Below are 19,851 nucleotides of genomic sequence, written 5' to 3'. Positions count from 1 at the left end.
TCTGACTTTTTTTCTTACGTTTGTCAGATATATTTGACTGCATTTGTTCATGTTAAAAATAAAAATTGGCTAGCCATGAAAAAAAAAAAAAGAAGTTCTTTATCAATTCCCAGTCTTTGTGTCATGTTGAGAAACAGTCATCGCCAAACTGTCAACAAACATAACCTTGTGTAACTGACAGAGGACTGGTATACAGAAAATAGAATGCTTTCAAGTCTTATCGGAGAAGGGCAACCAGAAAACAGCAAAAATGAGCGAAGTCAGCCATCCTCACAGGAGGAGACTTGAATAGCCTACAAACACGTGGCGGGTGTTCAGCCTCACTGTGACGGGCAAACACTGTATGAAGAGGACAGCAACCTGGGTGGAAATTACGTGCACACAAAGCCTGTTCACAGACGTTCGCAGCAGCTTTGTCATGGTCAGAGACTGTGTACCCAGAAGAGTCGGGGGGGTCCCTGGAGAAAGGGAACCATACCTGGCTTTGCTGACATAAAGGAAGCCATTTTTGGCCGAAGCCACGTTGTGATCGAGGCCTGACCACTATAACTGCCCATGAACAGGCCCCAGTGATTGAGCATCTTCAGGGAAGTGAGGGGAAGCAGCAACAAAGAAAAGGCAGTCAAGAAAGACTAGTTCAGAAATAAGACCGCCCTAGTTCCTCCTAGGGGATAGGCATCACAGTCTGATTTGTGTCTTTGAGTTCTGCTTGAACTCACCATTGCAGCCCTCCAGCTCTTGATGGCAGAGACAGGTACACAGACCTACCCGTGAGACATGCGTATGCATGACAACACCCATATACAGAGTCCAGTGACACTGAGGAAAGCTGAACAAAAGCAGTGGGTTTTGTGACTTCAATACCTGGGTTGCGATACCGTATCGTACTTTTGTAAGATGTTACCATTAGGAGAAATACGGGAAAGAGTACATCTGATCTGTCTGTATTATTTCTTCAAACCACATGCGAATCTACAATGATCTCAATAAAAACAAATGAGAGACCCTAGGTTTCACCCATCAGATTGGCAAAAATTAAATCATCTCACGATATAAAGTGTCGGCAATGATTGAGCAACACGGCATCCATATCCTCTGTGACTGGGAGTATCATTTGGTGTCTTCACTTTGAGAGTCATGGCAGGCAACCAGCAAAGTGTAAATACAGCCTGTTCACTGTCAACACCTCTCCCTGGGTTTATATGCCGTACAGAAACCCTCCCACATGTGCCTCAGGAGACCTGTACACAGGGTGCTTATTACAACATTGTATAAAAGAGTGGAAATAACACAAGTACCCTCCATTAGGGAAATGGACATGGAAATGGATAAATCCCTGGTGGCTCAGGCTTCCCTGGTGGCTTAGACGGTAAAGAATCAGCCCACAATGTGGGAGACCTGGGTTTGATCCCTGGGTTGGGAAGATCCCCTGAAGGACAGCATGGCAAAAACAACAGAATGATCTCTGTTCGTTTCCAAGGCAAGCCATTCATATCACAGAAATCCACGTCTATGCCCCAACCATTAATGCCGAAGAAGCTGAAATTGAACAGTTCTGTGAAAACCTACAAGACCTTCTAGAACTAACACCAAAAAACAAAAACAAAAACAAAATGATGTCCTTTTCATCATAGGGAACTGGAATGCAAAAATAGGAGTCCAGAGATATCTGGAGTAACAGGCAAGGTTGGCCTTGGGGTACCAAATAAAGCAGGGCAAAGGCTAGCAGTTTTGCCAGGAGAACACACTGGTCATAGCAAACACCCTCTTCCAAGAACACAAGAGATGACTCTATACATGGACATCACCACATCACCAGATGATCAATATAGAAATCAGATTGATTATATTCTTTGCAGTCAAAGATGGAGAAGCTGTATACAGTCAGCGTAGAGCTGACTGTGGGAGCTCAATGTGGCTCAGATGATGAACTCATTGTTGGAAAATTCAGACTTAAATTGAAAAAAGTAGGGAAAACCAGTAAGTCGTTCAGGTATGCTGCTGCTGCTGCTGCTGCTAAGTTGCTTCAGTTGTGTCCAACTCTTTGCGACCCCATAGACAGCAGCCCACCAGGCTCCCCCGTCCCTGGGATTCTCCAGGCAAGAACACTGGAGTGGGTTGCCATTTCCTTCTCCAATGCATGAAAGTGAAAAGTGAAAGTGAAGTCGTTCAGTTGTGTCCGACTCCTAGCAACCCCATGGACTGCAGCCTACCAGCCTCCTCCGTCCATGGGATTTTCTAGGCAAAAGTACTGGAGTGGGGTGCCATTGCATTCAGGTATGACCTAAATCAAATCCTTACGATTATGTAGTGAAAGTGACAAATACATTCAAGGGATTGTATCTGATAGATATGAGTGCCTGAAGATCTGTGGACAGAGGTTCATAACGCTGTACAGGAGGCAGTGATCAAAACCATCCCCAAGAAGAAATGCAGAAAGGCAAAACAGGTCTGAGGAGACCTTACAAATAGCTGAGAAAAGAAGGGAAGTGAAAGGCGAAAGAGAAAAGGAAAGATACATCCATCTGAATGCAGAGTTCCAAAGAATAGCAAGGAGAGATAAGATCTTCCTAAGTGATCAATGCAAAGAAATAGAGGAAAACAATAGAATGAGAAAGACTAGAGATCTCTCTTCTGGAGAAGGCAATGGCAAGCCACTCCAGTACTCTTGCCTAGAAAATCCCATGGATGGAGGAGCCTGGTGGGCTACAGTCCATGGGGTCCCCACGAGTCGGTTGCGACTGAGCGACTTCACTTTCACTTTTCACTTTCATGCAATGGAGAAGCAAATGGCAACCCACTCCAGTGTTCTTGCCTGGAGAATCCCAGGGACGGTGGAGCCTGGTGGGCTGCTGCTATGGGGTCGCACAGAGTCAGACACGACTGAAGCGACTTAGCAGCAGCAGCAGCAGAGATCTCTTCAAGAAAATTAAGAGATACCAAGGGAACGTTTCAGGCCAAGATGGGCACAATAAAGGACAGAAATGGTAGGGACCTAACAGAAGCAGAAGATATTAAGGAGAAATCGCAAGAATACACAGAATAATTATACAAAAAAGATCTTCATGACCCAGATAACCATGATGGTGTGATCACTCACCTAGAGCCAGACATCCTGGAATGCGAAGTCAAGTGGGCCTTAGGAACATCATTACAAAGCTAGTGGAAGTGATAGAATTCCAGCTGAGCTATTTAAAATCCTAAAAGATGATGCTGTTAATGTTCTGCACTCAATATGCCCTCAATTCTGGAAAACTCAGCAGTGGCTGCAGGACTGGAAAAGGTCAGTTTTCATTCCAGTCCCAAAGAGAGGCAATGCCAAAGCATGTTCAAACTACCACACAATTGCACTCATTTCACATGATAGCAAAGTAATGCTCAAATTTCTCCAAGCCAGGCATCAACAGTACGTGAGCGAAAAACTTCAAGATGTTCAAGCTGGATTTAGAAAAGGCAGAGGAACCAGAGATCAAAATGCCAACATCCGTTGGATCATAGTAAAAGCAAGAGAATTCCAGAAAAACATCTACTTCTGTTTCATTGACTACGCCAAAGCTTTTGACTGTGTGGATCACAACAAACTGGAAAATTCTTAAAGAGATGGGAACACTAGACCACCTTACCTGTCTCCTGAGAAATCTGTATGTAGGTCAAAAAGCAACAGTTAGAACCAGACATGGAACAAAGGACTGGTTTCAAACTGGGAAAGGAGTACATCAAGGCTGTATATTGTCACCCTGCTTATTTAACTTATAGGCAGAGCACATCATGTGAAATGCTGGGCTGGATGAAGCACAAGCTGGAATTAAGATTGCAGGGAGAAATATCAATAACGTCATATACGCTGAAGAGTTGATGCTTTTGAACTGTGGTGTTGGATAAGACTCTTGAGAGTCCCTTGGACTGCAAGGAGATCCAACCAGTCCATCCTAAAGGAGATCAGTCCTGGGTGTTCATTGAAAGGACTGATGCTAAAGCTGAAACTCCAATACTTTGGCCACCTCATGCGAAGAGTTGACTCATTGGAAAAGACTCTGATGCTGGGAGGGACTGCGGGCAGGAGGAGAAGGGGACGACAGAGGATGAGATAGCTGGATGGCATCACTGACTCGATGGACGTGAGTCTGAGTGAACTCCGGGAGTTGGTGATGGACAGGGAAGCCTGGCGTGCTGCGATTCATGGGGTCGCAAAGAGTCGGACACGACTGAGCGACTGAACTGAACTGAACTGGTGGTCCAGTAGTTACGACTCCATGCTTCCAAAGCAACGGGCCTGGGTTTGATTCCTGGTCTGGGAGCTAAAATCCTACATGGTGTGGGTATGACCGCACAAAAAAATTTTTAATTAGTTTTTTTCACATTAAAAATGTATCTTACGGAAGTGTAGCTGATTCCCAGGTTGTGTTAGCTCCGGCTGTACGGGGCGGTGACCCCATCACACACGCACTCCTTCTCGTGTTCCTGTCCATCGCGGCTCATCGCAGGATGCTGACTGCGGCTCTCTGTGCTGCGCAGGGGGCCTCCCTGGTGGCCCCCGCCGTGAAGAGCCCGCCGGCAGTGCAGGGGGCCCGCAGGGCCTGCTGTCGGCCACTCTGCCTGCACTGGTCTGCATCCGCCGTCCCAAACTCCCAGTCCGCCTCCCTCAACCCCTCCCATTGGCAACCACAAGTCTGTTCTGAATGTCTGTGAGCCTGTCTGTTTTGTACATAAGTTCACTTAGGTCATATTTTAAATTCTACATATAAGTGATATTATATGGTATTTGTCTTTCTCTTTCTGACTGACTTCACTGATATGATAATCTCTGGATTCATCCATGTTGCTGCAAATGGCATTATTTTATTCTTTTTTTATGACTGAAAAATCATTAATATACTTGCAGGAACTCTGTGCAACTCTATTGGTCTCCTTTCAATTTAAATTTAAAATGAGAAGACTAAAACTCTGAGATTAGGCTAAATGTCCTTTTAGATTTTTTATCCTAATTTAGCCAATTATTTAGTGTGTGTGCACTAAGTCACTTCAGTCATCTCTGATACTTTGAGACGTCATGGACTGTAGCCCACCAGGCTTCTCCATCCATGGGATTTCCCAGGCAAGAATACTGGAGTGGGTTGCCATTTCCTTCTCCAAATTATATAGTAGTTCTTTTAAAATTTAACCTTTAAAAATCACTTGCATTATTTTTATAGATTATGAGAACTGCATGATCCAGTTTTAGGCTGTACAGCGCTCTCTCAAAACACAACTGAAGACATCCTGTACAATACTCTTTGGAAGCAATTTAAACACACCATTGTCTTGCTATTCACTCCCTATTTCAAAGTTTAACTAAATCATGTAGATGCTTGATACGAAATTCAGTTCAGTCACTTAGTCGTGTCCGACTCGCTGTGACTCCGTGGACCGCAGCAGGCCAGGCCTCCCATCCATCGCCAGCTCCCAAGAGCTCACCCAAACCCATGTCCATTGAGTCAGTGATGCCATCCAACCATCTCATCCTCTGTCATCCCCTTCTCCTCCTGCTTTCAATCTTGCCCAGCATCCGGGTCTTTTCTAATGAGTCAGTTCTTTGCATTAGGAGGCCAAAGTAATGGAGTTTCAGCTTCAGCATCAGTCCTTCCAGTGAGTATTCAGGACTGATTTCCTTTAGGACTGACTGGTTTGACCTTCTTGCAGTCCAACGGACTTTCAAGAGTCTTCTCCAACACCACAGTTCTAAAGCACCAATTCTTAGATGCTCAGCTTTCTTTATGGCCCAACTCTCACATCCATAATGACTACTGGGAAACCACAGCTTTGATCAGACAGACCTTTGTCGACAAAGTAACATCTCTGCTTTTTAATATGCTGTCTAGGTTGGTCATAGCTTTTCTTCCAAGGAGCAAGCGTCTTTTAATTTCATGGCTGCAGTCACCATCTGCAGTGATTTTGGAGCCCCCCAAAATAAAGTCTGTCACTGTTTCCCCATCTATTTGCCATGAAGTGATGGGACCGGATGCCATGATCTTTGTTTTTGGAATGTTGAGTTTTTAACCAGCTTTTTCACTCTCCTCTTTCACTTTCATCAAGAGGCTCTTCAGCTCTTCTTTGCTTTCTGCCATAAGGGTGGTGTCATCTGCGTATCTGAGGTTATTGATATTTTTCTCTGTGGCCATGGCTGAGTTTTCCACATTTGCTCGCATATTGAGTGCAGCGTTTTAACAGCATTATCTTTTAGGATTTGAAATAGCTCAGCTGGAATTTAGGATTTTAAATAGCTCAGCTGGAACACCTCCACTAGCTTTGTTTGTCGTGATGCTTCCTAAGGCCCACTTCACTTGACTTCACACTCTAAGATGTCTGGTTCTAGGTGAGTGATCACACCATCGAGGTTATCTGGGTCATTGATATCTTTTATGTATAGTTCTGTGTATTTTTGCCACCTCTTCTTAATGTCTTCTGCTTCTGTTAGGTCCATACCATTTCTGTCCTTTATTGATATGAAATTACTTTTTTTAAGTAACTGCATCTACTTTTCTTTTAGGAAGAAAAAAAAAACAATGGAGGTTTTATCTTGAAACTTTTAAAACTTATTTGCAAATAAAGTTTTTCTTTTACCAGTTACTCTGCAGAAGTAGAGATCGTGTCATTGCTAAGGTCACAGAGGAGGAAGCCAACCAATGGAAAGCTGACTAAACTATTAGTCAGCATTTCATATTTTCCTTGTCATCAGCTGTCCTTCCCTGCTCTGTCACTTTAAGAAGTCTATGGGAAATTGTAGGATTAGGTCTCAGTAACTGTGGAGGCCAGGAGCTTTGTGTGAAGCACTCCGGCTGCCTCTGTTTGAAGGCAGCCCAGTTATTTATTTGCTCTGTGCCCTTGCTCAGATTATATTCTCTGGACTAATTTCCCCATAGGGATAATAAAAGTACTTATCTCCAGGGGGTTTTGTGAAAAATTACAGAGGTTATAAACAATGCCTGGCATAGAGTAAGTACTCAATAAATAATGATAATAACAATACTGATTGATAATACTTTATAAGGAATTACTTTATGCCAGGCACTGTTGCTATAACAGGGGCTTCTCAAGGGGCATGAGTGATAAATTACCTGCCTGCCAATGCAGGAGACATAAGAGACATGTGTTTGATACCTGGGTTGGGAAGATCCCCTTGAGGAAGGCATGGCAACCCCACTCCAGTATTCTTGCCTGGAGAATTCCATGGACAGAGGAGTCTGGTGGGCCACAGTGCATAGGGTCGCAAAGAGTCTGGACATGAGTGAAGTGACTTAGCAAGCATCCACATCCACACGTTATAAGAAGTCTCTATGTTAACTATTAGGTATGATTAGTACTATATAACTAATTCCTATTTCAGGATCAAAAGCTGAGAGGTGGGAACAATTCATTCTCCTCAACCTTAGCTGCATACTTCAAGTAAAGTCAGAGACTGTTTCCCTGTTGGCAGGGAAAACAAGACATGGAAGGCTTTAGAAGGACAGACACAGTATCATCTCCATTTAACCACAGGATCTAGGGCTTGTGCTAGGAGCAGTTGGGCATTTTAAGCGGAAACGAGCAGTTGGCAGTTATTGCTGCTTTACTGGCATTCATCTGAAGGAACCCTGAATCATGCTGAATCACAGCGTCTTAGCTGGCCCTCTCTGAGGACACTTAATACTTTCTTTTGGCCCTTGTCATCCTGCTAGATCTTCAAGGGCACGGTCTGTCTTAACTCACCTGTGTAACCCCTGCAGAGATGAGCACAATACCTTGGGGAAGACTGGACATGGGAGGGCAGGTGGGGATAAAGCAGATTTCCAGGGGAGGGAAATACAGAAAACTCTTCAAGTACAGGTGGCAGTTTATCTCTTAAGTGGGGTAGCCTTTTCTTTCCTTTGTTTTCAAACATCACTAATGAACAGCTGTACCCAGGGGCATATCCATGCAATACTCACTTCATCCCAGACCTTCTCGGCAACAGTCAGAATGACTTAAGACCAGACTGGCTCTATTAAAAATCATCATTACAGAAAGCTGGATGCCAGGTAGAAAAGAGCCATTAGCTGCTCCTCCCAGAGCCAAAGAGCAAAGGCCACGTGATGTCTCCTCTTAAGTCTTCTAAAATGTGTAGAAGAACATTATGTCCAGTATCTTTATTTCACACCCACCTTTAAAAAAAAAATTAGGAACATTCAGTCCTTGTGTAATGAATATTTTATGCAGCACTTTGGTTGGAATGGTAAACCAAAATCGAGTCAGAAAATACTAATTTCTGGTTCCTGTGACAGTTTTAACTCATCTCCTAGTGTGGCATGGAGGCACCCAGGCTGGACTTCCCACAAAGCCTCCTGTGTCGCACTGACTCACTGTTGGGCCTTAGGAAATCACTAGCTAAGTGTCACTAGGGTTCCACACTACAGCTTCCCTCAAGATATTATAAAGAGGAATCCATTACGGAGGGGAAACGACGAAGCTGTGCAAGCTGCTTGGTCATAAAACTATGTAAGCACATAGTACCACTGCATTATGGGTAACTCAGTGCAGAAAGTGCTAGGCAGTTCAATCGTTACTAGACATTGGACATTTTCAGTGAATTTTAAAATATTTTAACTTTGTCTTGATTAACACAAGTTAAAATCATGGGTCCTTAAAGTAGTCCATCCACTCCAATAATTGCTCCCAGCTCTAAGTGCTTTGCAGTGATCGATTGCAACCAGGTTTAAGCCTCTCAACACCCGAGCTCTTAACCACACTGTTGCTCTACCTCCTCACCACGTGCTGTTAGAAGCCTTAGAGCCGCGACGCTAGGATTCAGTGAGGCGCAACTGGGGGCAAATGAACAGCTCAAGTCTGTCGTCACCTGCGGATGGAACTCTCTTGCAAACAAGGACTGGTCACCCCAATTTAACATCTGAATAGACACAAGCGCTCGCTTTCCAAGACAGTCATTAAAAGAATGAAAAGTACACTCCCGGCTGTAACGGCCAACCCGGGCCGCAGGCAGACCTCCAGACCTCAGGCTGTGGTCATTTTAGGGCCTTTTCAGGCTTCAAGAGACTGGGAACTCTTCCAAATTTTTCTCCTCATGTTTTTAATGAAAGCCTTTCCAAAATGAGACACCAAGGTCTGTAGCTGCTTAGTTTACATCGAACAGTTTCACTTGGTTTCACCGTGACAGCGTGTCTGCGCTACATTCAGTGTCTCTTGGAGAAAACCTGAAGGCCTGCAGGGACGGTGACACCCCGGGCGCAGTGGCCCTCCGGCCGCGGGGGCCGTCACGCGTCACGTGCTCCCCGATGACAAGGGGTGTTGGGGCGGCGGTGCCTCCCCCGCGCCCGCTCCCTGGGGCGGGACGTTTATCCCGGAGGGGCTGTGAGGCGGGACCGGCAGCCCGGCTCCCCCTAGCCGACCGGCCCCGGAAGCGGGGCCCGGCTCCGGCGGCGCTGAGCCCGGCCCCGGGAGGAGGCCTCCGGACCCCACGAGCACAGAAAGCCGCTCCCGGAGCCCCTGGCCGCCGCCGCCGCCGCCGCCTCCAGGAGGGTCGTCGAGCCGGAACTCCGACCGCCCTCACAGGGCCGGGCCCGGCCTCGAGGCGGGAAGGCCGCGCGCAAGGCCCGGCGGGAAGGGCCGCGCGCGGCGGGGAGAGCCCCGCCCCCAGCGCCGCGTCGGGCGCGGCGGCCCGTCTCGCGGGCGGCCCTGATTGGACGGCCGAGCGCCGCACGCTGATTGGCCGCGTGGGCGAGGCGGCGGCGAGCCGTGCGCAGCGGCGTGTGCGGGGCCGTGTGCAGACCCGCGTGTGGCGCAGGCAGGGTCCCTGAAAATAAACAGCCGCCGCTTCACGAGCTGCCCTCCCGGTCTGCGCTTGAGTCTCGGCCGCTGCGGGCCCCTGCGACGCGGAAGGTGAGGCCGCGAGCGAGCCGGGGACCGCGGCGCGGGGTTGGGGGTGGGGGTGGGGTGCCGCGGGCGGAGGGCCGGGCCCGGGCGGCGGCGATGGCGGCCGCGCTCCGGCCTGCTCCGCTGCTGCGTCAGGCGGGAAGCAGGCCGCCGCGGCCCGGGCCTGGCCTGCGCCCCACGGCCGGCTGCCCCCGCGCTCTGCCCGCCGCCCGGGACGCGGGGCCGCCTCGCTGGGGCCTCCGGGACCCGGCCGCGCCCGGGCCGCAGCCCCGCGGCGTACGAGGCCGCGCGTCCTTGGGACTGAGGCGGGGGCTCCGGGGGCGGGGGTGGCTTGGCGGGAAGGTGCGGGGAGGGGGCCGTGTGGGGAGGGCGCGGGGCGGCGGGGGGCAGGGGCCGGGCCTCGCGGGCCACGTGCCAAAGGGCTCTTCGGGCCAGGAGGGGGCCTTGGAAGAGCTGTCCGCTCAGGGTGGGGGACACCCCCCTGGAAAGCTCGTGCGGCTCCGGGTCTCGGTGCTCCACAGCAGCTTCAGGATTCTTGGATTTTTATCGTCATGGACGTGCTAAGCTACTGGTCTTAGGTTGCACTTCGGGAAAGGGCAGATAAGGTTCGTTTTCCTTGAATCAGCATTACTTTAAGTTCCAGAGGCCTCTAGAAAAAACCCCATTATCGGCAAAACACATGAATCGGCCAAACTTCCAAAATCATGGCAGCGGCAGTAACCTTTGCATCATCTCCCGGGTAGATGAATGCAATTTTAAAACGAGGCGAGAAGATGAGTTAACCAGCCTCCGTTTGGTTTTTCCAAACGTGAAAACCTATTTTAGTAAAGGCTTAATGGCCCACATTTGAGTTCGGGTGTTGATTTTATTATGGATAAGGCTTGTGCCTGTTGCCACATGTTAACCACATGGCCTCAGCCACAGGACACTTCCAGAGGAAGTGACTGCATCTGGTCCTGGGGGTCCTAGGAAAAGCAAACCTTGGTTGGTTTGCATCTGTGATTTCAGATAGTATGTTTCAGGCATTGTTCAGGAGGACCCACGAAAAGTATAAGGTAAATAAGTGAAGAGTCTGGATTAGCTTGCCTTCCCTCCCCCCCTTCTTTTTTCTTTTCAGGAGGATTGATTTTCGTCCTTATTTTGTACCCCCAAAAGACAAGTTTTTAAGAAAAGATTTTTTCCCTTTTTTATTGTTGTTTGACTCACTTTTGGAGAGAAACATAACTAGTTAATTTCTGCCTCAGTGAGTTAACCTTAATTTAAATTAACAACTTTTTATTCTTTTCCTCAACCCCTATTAGTTGAATGTAAGGTTTTGAGGGTCTTAAGGAGATGAATAAGAGGTTATTCCTACCTCTTAAGACTTTTTCCCTCTCTGCAAAGCAATTACTTTCAAATACTTAAAAATTCATGTGGTCATGGCTTAATCAAATACCTACGAAGTGCCACGTTCATAGTTTGATGCTGTTTTAGTTTGTTGAACCTGATTCTTGTTTAGGAGGAGCTCTATGTACTGGAATATAAAAGGGATAATTTATTATATTCCCAAGGGCTGAATAAAGAACTTAAAGTTTTTTTCCAAGTTGTAACTCTTGGCAACAATTAAAAAAAACAACAAGGTATATATTTATGTAGTTACCTAATATGTCACAGAGAACTTGGGTTAAGTTTTTCTTAGCAACCAAAGGTCCACGGTCCTTTCCCTGTTGACAACAAACTAGGCATTTTAAACGTGCAGTTTAAGGGGCATTTATGACACTTAGATTTGAACATCTGGAACAGGCAGAATCTCTTTTTAAGGTACTATAGATGAGGATTCTTTTTGCTTTTCTTGAAATCTTAATTAAAGTATGTGGCATCTACATGGAAAGCTTAAAGACAAGAGAACCACAGTTTTAACTACTTGAGGGGATTGGTCTCTTGTCTAAATGCTTGACCATGAGAGAGATTCTGCTTCCCTCCTCCCGCGCCTGCAGGAATGAGTTTCTTTTTTAAAAAATTGTTGGCCTCTTTCCTTTTCCTAGCCATCTGACAGTAAGTGGAGAGCAAAAGACTGGTGCCAAGGCCTCCTGGCCTGCTCTGTGGAGCACCCTTTCTGTGTTGGCAGGCTTTAGAACTCCTAGCTGGCAGTGGCAGATGCTACTGCAGTCAAGGCATGGTCTTGAGAGACTCCAGCAAAGTGTGCACCATTTTCATGTTAAAAAGATGCTGGTCTAATTCAGTAAAGATAGCCACCAGCATTCACATTGTGAGTGGGTGGGCTCTATTAAAGGGGACTGAACATGCAGTATGGTGTTCACTTGGAGTGGCTTGTTAATTGCAGATGAGGTCAGGTTGCCAGTCTTTGCCACTCCTATTCTTGCCTGGAGAATCCCAGGGACGGGGGAGCCTGGTGGGCTGCCGTCTACGGGGTTGCACAGAGTCGGACACAACTGAAGCAACTTAGCAGCAGCAGCAGCCACTCCTAAATTCTGCTTTGAGGGAGGTTAAAATCTAAGATGGCTAAATTATTTCATGGGCGTGGGTTTTTAAAAACGTATCAGTTCTATTTTATTTTGAGTTCTCTAATTTGGTATACTTTTCTGATAGCATTTTCATGAACTTTATCACTTAATCCTAACAAAAGCCTCCGCAGAGGACTTGGAGCTCACAGTTGAAATCCTGACTCGAACTTTCTAGTTGTGTGGCCTTGGGTAAGTTACTTGGTCTCAGATCCTCAGTTTCCTTATCAGTGAAATGGGAACAAGGATACATAACTTGCAAAGTTGCAGGGATTATAGATAATATGTATGTTAGTTCTTGACTCATAGTAGATATTTAGCTACTAATTAAAACCTTTCCAGATATGCGGAAATGGGTGTAAGTAACAAGATCACACAGCAAATGCAGGATAAGCCAGAACTGCTCCTAGTATTGTTCTCTGTTCTGCATTCTTCTGGGCAGAATGCAGGCACTACACAATTTCACTTGCTTCCTTTATTTTTACTTCACACTGAAGTGTTTGGGTACCACGTTGGAACTGGCTTAGTGGAGTGTAATGATGGGTGAGTGCATTCAGAGGGCAGAGGGCCCTCTGTGGGCTTGGGGATGATGAGTGGAGATACCGCAGATAGGGAGCAGCAGAGCTGTGTCAGGAGAGCGGCCTCACCCGTGCTCCTCAGCCACGGACGCCCTTGGCTGCTGCTTATTTTAGATGTGTTTATGGACTGTTACTGGCTCCTACTCATTGGGACTCACTGTTCGTGTTGGCCAGGTGCTGTTAGGTTTAATCAAAGCAGTTTATTGGCTTTGTTATTAGTATCAAAAATGTGGTAGATTTACCTCAGTGAAGACAACTCTGTGTAACTGTTAGTGTTTCGGTACTAGTTGCAGGAGTGAAGCCTCACAGCCTAGATGAATGCAGAATCGGAATAGTCGGACCTCCCAGTTCAGCTCACGTGGCCCTTCTCAGGTCGCACTTTTGACTGCGCCAGGCGTGCCCTGGGCCCTGCCACATCTTAAGTGTGGCTTGTGTCATAAAAATTCAGTTCGCTGTGGCTGAAGGGAAATATACTGCTTCCTAGGGAAATGGGAGCTCATTTGGAAGTGACCCTTTTGCTTCTCAAGAAGGAAGGTTATAGGCCGAGAGACTGGAGTGTAAGCGGAGTTAGGCCTGCTCTAAGCCTGCTTTGTAGATTGGCCGTGTTGCGAGGCTCGTGGGCTAAATCCCCGAGCAGAGAAAGAACCAGGCCCTGGCAGTGAAAGCCCTGCATCCTGACCAGCGGGCTGCTGGGGAACTCCTTAGAGTGAGTTCTGCCTGTCTGCACTTGAACCTCAGCAGGGAAAGTGTGGAGAGGAGAGGAACTGTGAGCAGCAGCCATCAGCCCTTAGAAGTTTAGTTGAGCATGTGCTGAGCACAAGGCACCTGGTAAGGATTCTGGCTACAGACCAGGACAGGAGGGGTGTCAGGTGTCCTTAGGCAACACGGCGAGTAGTTAAGTGGTTAACCCTGTGGTTCCCAAATCTTTTTACATTGTGAGAATACATGGGGGTAGATAGCAGCAGTGATTGTAGCAGCGAGAAGGAAAATATGCTCTCTTACTGCCAAGGGACAGTGAAAATACAGTATTTGCTTTTTAAATTAGTATATGTATGTTTTGCAGCATTCCATAGAAGATTACTGGGATCTTGTTGAATCCTTGGAGTAATAAGAGTCTGGGTGGCAAGCAGAGGTCCTGGCTTGGCTACTGACTTCTTAGTGACCTGGGGTGAAAATTTCTCAGTTACATGTGGGGATTGTAACAGACAATCTGAAACGCATACTGAATCTAGATTGTAGTCAGTCCTTAATGAGGATGTAAAATTCATTGTTACTCTTTGTCTTTTGGCCATACTGCATTGCTTGTGGGATCTTAGTCTCTTGACCGGGAATTGAACCTGTACCCTGGCAGTGAACGTGCTGAGTCCTAGCTGCTGGACCACCAGGGAATTTCCATTGTCATTCTTTTAAATGCATAGTGCAGCAGCTCATCTGATTGCAAAAATTTAGGTGGTTTTTTTTTTTTTTTGGTCAGTAATTACTGGATTGGGTTGGGTCAATACAAGAAACACAAGTTTATTTCATTCAGCAAATGACTATTGGTCCCCCCTCCCCCCCCCCCCCAAAAAAAAAAAACCTCAGCAGTTCAAATCCCGAGATACATAACTGCTACTAAAAGGGTGATTGTATGGGGTATCATTCAAAGGTGGATACCTTGGTCTGTAGCCTCAAGGAGTATGATAAAAAGAAAAACAGTAGACCAGGCACAGTGCCCTGAGTCTTAGCAGGAAAAAGAGTTCCAGGCTGGTGATGTGGTCAGGTTCTTTTATAGAGCTGGCATTTATTTGAGTTGGCCCTTGAAGGTTGGAAAACGTTGTGACAGGTGCGAGAGGCGGAGGCAGACAGTGCAGCAAGACTCCCAGCCAAGAGCAGTGGGAATCGTGGAGCCGGAATTAATTCACAGCGCCGTCTTCCCTTACTGCCTCTAGTTTTCCTAAGGAACGGCATGAAACTCTCTAAAGACTTAATATGTTCGTGTGTGAGGCCAGTCCTAGGACAGCAGCCTGTCTCCTAGGGTAGGTAGTGTGCCTCTAAAACAGTGGCAGTCAGGTGGATGAATGGTCATTACCTAAGAGCTCTCAAGTAAAAATATGGAACAGCTCACTGAGATTGGCTTGGCCAAAGAGGAAGAAACAGTTCATGAAAAATCCACACGTGGGTTAATCACTTCTTAGGAAGCTAAATTTTTTACCTATTATCTGTAGGCTGGAAGTAACCCTAACATTTTCACTGTTAACGTTCTTCCACTGATAAACATGTGATGATTCGTTATAATGTGTCTCCCCTATGCTTCACCATTGTGAAGTAAGCAAGAGGTGTTTCTAAAGCAGCAGTGTAAAAGGGAGATTGCCCAGAACTCTCATTTACTTTGGCTTTGAAAATGCATGTTGAAACTGGGTTGTCATTTTTCTGAAAGATAAATATCTCGTTGAAATAAAAAGTTATAAAATGCTCAGAGCCTGTCAGATTGCCTGGACTGCCTTGTGAAAGGAAAGAACCCTTGGGACCAGGAGTCACAGTGCTCAGGCGTGCGTGCGTGCTCAGTGGCGTCTGACTCTCTGACCCTGTGGAGAGTAGCCCACCGCCTCCTCTGTCCATGGCACTTTGAGGCAAGAATGCTGGACTGGCTTGCTATTTCCTACTCCAGGGGATCTTCCCAACCCAGGAAGTGAACCTGTGTCCCTTGCGTCTCCTGCATTGGCAGGTGGGTTTGTTAGCACTGGGCCACCTGGGAAGTCCATCTGTACTCAGATTGGTCCTCAGCAAACCAGAGAAGATGCAGAATGGAAGTGGGAGTGAGGGGAGGACGAAGTGCCGTAAGCACTTTTCCTTTGATTGTTTTATGTGCTGCTCACTTTTTAATCTCTAGTGTTTTCTCTGGAAACCAGCCCTCTACTTGACTTAAAATGCCAGCACCCATATAGGAAAGCAGATGTAATTTTGCCAAATGCCTTTTTAATCGTCACGGACTGGTTTCTTCTGAGCGGAAATGTACCTTGGGACAGCGTGGAGTGTGGGCGCCCTGCTCAAGCGCGCTGTCCCTCCGCTGTTGGGGATGAGTGTGCAGGGCGAGTGTGCGAGTTGGCAGACAGTGTCCTCTGAAGATTTATCCCGGCTCTGATTTCAGACGCATGGGACAGGTATGAGTCTTTTGGATGTTTGACAGTGGAAACTTTTGAAACTAAACTTGAGCATAATTTTAGTCACTAGGTTTTGTTCCATCAAGTTAAAAACTTTGTGCACCATTTGACACTGGAATTAAGGGCAAAGCATGTTAGATGCAGGGACGTGTGGAGAGGTAAAGGTCACACTGTTTTTAGCTAGTTTTTTAAAGGCCAGCTTCATGGGAGTTGGTCCTGCAACGTTCCATTCTGTTCTCCATTCTTTTCTAGGAATAGCCCCTGCTTATTTTTAGGTTGTTACGTAAGAAGTATAAAATGCATTTGCTTTAGTTGGAGTTTCGCTTTTATTTTGAAACAATACCCAATAAAGGAGTCTACTGTGAAATTCCAAGTAACCTTGTTTTAGATGTAAAATTGCAGAAGAAAATTTGGAAATGGGAGAATCTAGAGGAGGGGGCGATGGCCCAGTGCTACCAGGACTTGACTTCGGTGTTTCTCTTTGTCGTTTCTCTACTGCTTTTAACAAACCGCACCTCTCGAGCCAGCATTTGCTGCGCCTCTCGAGCACGTCTGCCCTCGAGTGCTCAGTCGGCAGGCAGGCAGGGCTGCGGTGTCATCAGGCGCCGTGTGGGGTGCTCTGGTGCTCAGGGGGGTTTTACCTCTGCTCTCAATCGATGCTGCAGATCCACGGGGTCGCTCCAGGTTTATAACCAGTATGTGACTTTCAGTTGCCCACCATCAAGTTTTAATCTCTAATGACGGATATTCATTTACACTCACCCTGTAAGTCCCCCTAGTAACTGGGTTAACGCCTGTGCATAATCGTAACAATTATGCAAAGTGTTTTTGTTTCATTTTTAATATATTTCATAATCATAATGCCTAAGTGTGTAGTTATCTGACTGTTTTTCTAAGCAGTATATTGGTTGGCTTTTGTTCCTCAAGAATAACTATCCAGAAATACACTGAACAGGGAATAAAAGCCGTAAGTGCTGTTGAGTGGCTTCATAATGTCGTTTCTAATGTTTTGAAGATCTGACTGCAGCCATGAGCAGCAACGAGTGCTTCAAGTGCGGACGGTCTGGCCACTGGGCCCGGGAGTGCCCCACTGGTGGAGGCCGCGGTCGTGGAATGAGAAGCCGTGGCAGAGGTGGTTTTACCTCGGATAGAGGTATTTTTGTCGAATAAAGAATTCTGAAGTACTTCAGTATTCATGAGTATCAAGACTGGGCTAATTAGCCACGCATGCTTTGTCTCTGTCCAAAATAGGTTTCCAGTTTGTCTCCTCGTCTCTTCCAGACATCTGTTATCGCTGTGGAGAGTCTGGTCACCTTGCCAAGGACTGTGACCTTCAGGAGGATGGTAAGTGTTTAACCCTTCCTCTCCCGCCTTGCAGAGCCGGGCGAGGGGAGCGTGCTGGAGGTGGTTCCCCCCGGGGTGCGGCGCGGAGCCTGGCGCCACCTGTGAGGCGTTACAGTCTGGCTCTGCCCTTTCCCCACTGCTGAAGCCTGCTATAACTGCGGCCGAGGCGGCCACATCGCCAAGGACTGCAAGGAGCCCAAGCGGGAGCGGGAGCAGTGCTGCTACAACTGCGGCAAGCCCGGCCACCTGGCCCGCGACTGCGACCACGCCGACGAGCAGAAGTGCTACTCCTGCGGCGAGTTCGGGCACATCCAGAAAGACTGCACCAAAGTGAAGTGCTACAGGTGAGCTGCGGGGGCTGCGGGCGCCTGCGCTGGCCCTCCGTGGGAGGCCCCGGGGGCGCCGCGGCCCTGACATGGCCCTGACCGCACGAGGGGTTTGCGTGTGGGAAAGAATGTTAGGGTGTGATAGCTTGGCACCTTCAGAGACTTTGTAGAAAACGACAAAGCGTATGTTTTGTAGGTGTAATTCACACACACATCTTTTGTCATGAAATCAGAAGTCTCTGCTTATGAATTGACGTAACATATGCACACGTTAAAGCTGCGGTTTCATAAGTTTTGGTATGCACATACTTGTGAAATCTTAGGGGTTTGTTTGTGTAAAGATAAACCATATTGGCCAGTGTTTGGTGGTGATGTTGGATGATCTCCTGTGGCAAGATTTTTGATTTTATGCTATGGACTGCTCAGTTGAGTAGCTTTGCTGTCCGGTTCCTCCTCCTCGGTCTTGATTGAGGGGTTAATAAGACTCACTGTCTGAGGAACACAGTGTATACCTCACTCAGCATCGCCTTTTGTTTTGCAGTAACTGATCCCTCAGTACACTCTGACGTTCTCTGAGCGCTCTTGTGAAAGCTGTCTTAATTTCCTCTCCTAGGTGTGGCGAAACTGGTCACGTCGCCATCAACTGCAGCAAGACGAGTGAAGTCAACTGTTACCGCTGTGGCGAGTCAGGGCACCTTGCACGGGAATGCACGATCGAGGCCACAGCTTAATCGCTTTCCTTTGTCGCCCCTCCTTTTCTGATTGATGGTTGTATTATTTTCTCTGAATCCTCTTCACTGGCCAAAGGTTGGCAGACAGAGGCTCCTCCCAGGCCAGTGAGCTTTACTTGCCGTGTAAAAGGAGGAAAGGGGTGGAAAAAAAAATCGACTTTCTGCATTTAACTACAAAAAAAAAAGTTTATGTTTAGTTTGGTAGAGGTGTTACTGTATAATGCTTTGTTAAAGAACCCCCTTTCCGCGCCACTGGTGAATAGGGATTGATGAATGGGAAGAGTTGAGTCAGACCAGGAAGCCCGTTCTGGGTTTCTCGAATATGTTCCCATGTAGGAGGTAAAACCGATCCTGGAAGTGTCTGTGAGCTTCCATAAATAACTTTAATTTTAGCATAATGACTGCCTTGGATTGTCTGACCTCAGTAGCTATTAAATAACATCAAGTGACATCTGTACCAGGCCCTACAAAGAACATACAGCTGAGTGGGAGTCAACAAAAAGACAAACACGCGTGTTAACGGCTGTGCGCGAGCACTCGGGATGAAAGCCTGAGCAGGAACAGCCTCACCGCAGCGTCGATGCTGGGCAAATAGATGGTGATGGCAACGGTGTAGAACACGTGTTCAAAGACTAACCCTAAAACCCAGAGTAAACACCTATGCTCAGAGTTAGCATAATTTGGAGCTATTCAGGAATTGCAGAGAAATGCATTTTCACAGAAATCAAGATGTTATTTTTGTATACTATATCACTTAGACAACTGTGTTTCATTTGCTGTAATCAGTTTTTAAAAGTCAGATGGAAAAAGCAACTGAAGTCCTAGAAAATAGAAATGTAATTTTAAACTATCCAATAAAGCTGGAGGAGGAAGGGGAGTTTGACTAAAGTTCTTTTTGTTTGTTTCAACTTTTCATTAATGTATATAGTGCAAAATGCCATATTAAAGGGGAGCGGAGGACCAGAAGCTGACAGTTTGGAGTTTTCTTTTTGTACTAACTCAGTCTTGTCTTCTGTAAGGAAATGTAGCTGTGAAAAAGCTTCAGAAGCTCTGTCAGCTCTGCAAGGACATAGACAGTTTAAGTCTTCTTGTCCATTATAATGATGGCCTTTAGTTCCACGTTGACTGGGAACAGTTCTGACACCATGGATGGTTTTTGTTAAAGTTTTTTAAGTGGACTCTCTTTAAAGTCTTCATTGAATTTCTTACTATATTGAAGTTGTTTTATGATTTTTTGGCCTCAAGGTGTGTGGGATCTTGGCTCCTGGGCTGGGGATGACCCTGCGCCCCTGGCACTGGAAGGAAGGCCTGACGCGCTGGCCCACCAGGAAGCCCCACCATTACAGTTG

General features: G+C 46.9%; 1 protein-coding gene across 6 annotated transcripts; it reads left to right on the top strand.

The window, feature by feature from the left end:
• Positions 1-9,719: 9,719 nt before the first annotated feature.
• LOC102393710 (CCHC-type zinc finger nucleic acid binding protein) lies at positions 9,720-19,379 on the top strand. Of its 6 annotated transcripts, none has more exons than XM_025272473.2 (5): positions 9,720-9,888; positions 17,117-17,254; positions 17,383-17,445; positions 17,588-17,789; positions 18,385-19,379. In XM_025272473.2, the coding sequence occupies exons 2-5, from the start codon at positions 17,131-17,133 to the stop codon at positions 18,500-18,502; spliced, it is 507 nt and encodes a 168-aa protein (XP_025128258.1). In that variant the 5' UTR covers positions 9,720-9,888; positions 17,117-17,130; the 3' UTR covers positions 18,503-19,379. The 6 variants fall into 6 exon arrangements, with proteins under 6 accessions (XP_025128258.1, XP_025128256.1, XP_025128254.1 ...); XM_025272471.2 differs by having other exon boundaries at positions 9,722-9,888; positions 17,117-17,233; positions 17,353-17,445; XM_025272469.2 differs by having other exon boundaries at positions 9,723-9,888; positions 17,353-17,445.
• Positions 19,380-19,851: the final 472 nt, after the last annotated feature.

This window comes from Bubalus bubalis, chromosome 21 (assembly GCF_019923935.1).
Source record: "Bubalus bubalis isolate 160015118507 breed Murrah chromosome 21, NDDB_SH_1, whole genome shotgun sequence".
Taxonomy (NCBI): domain Eukaryota; kingdom Metazoa; phylum Chordata; class Mammalia; order Artiodactyla; family Bovidae; genus Bubalus; species Bubalus bubalis.
The sequence above is the reverse complement of the archived record's forward strand: the minus strand, read 5'-3'. Positions and strand labels throughout refer to the sequence as shown.

Bases quoted from the DNA above. Each gene is read 5' to 3' on its own strand.
- LOC102393710 (XM_025272469.2), top strand. From the start codon at position 17,131: ATGAGCAGCAACGAGTGCTTCAAGTGCGGACGGTCTGGCCACTGGGCC. The intron at 17,255-17,352 runs GTATTTTTGTCG...TGTCCAAAATAG, and splicing joins TGGTTTTACCTCGGATAGAG to GTTTCCAGTTTGTCTCCTCG. The intron at 17,446-17,587 runs GTAAGTGTTTAA...TCCCCACTGCTG, and splicing joins CTGTGACCTTCAGGAGGATG to AAGCCTGCTATAACTGCGGC.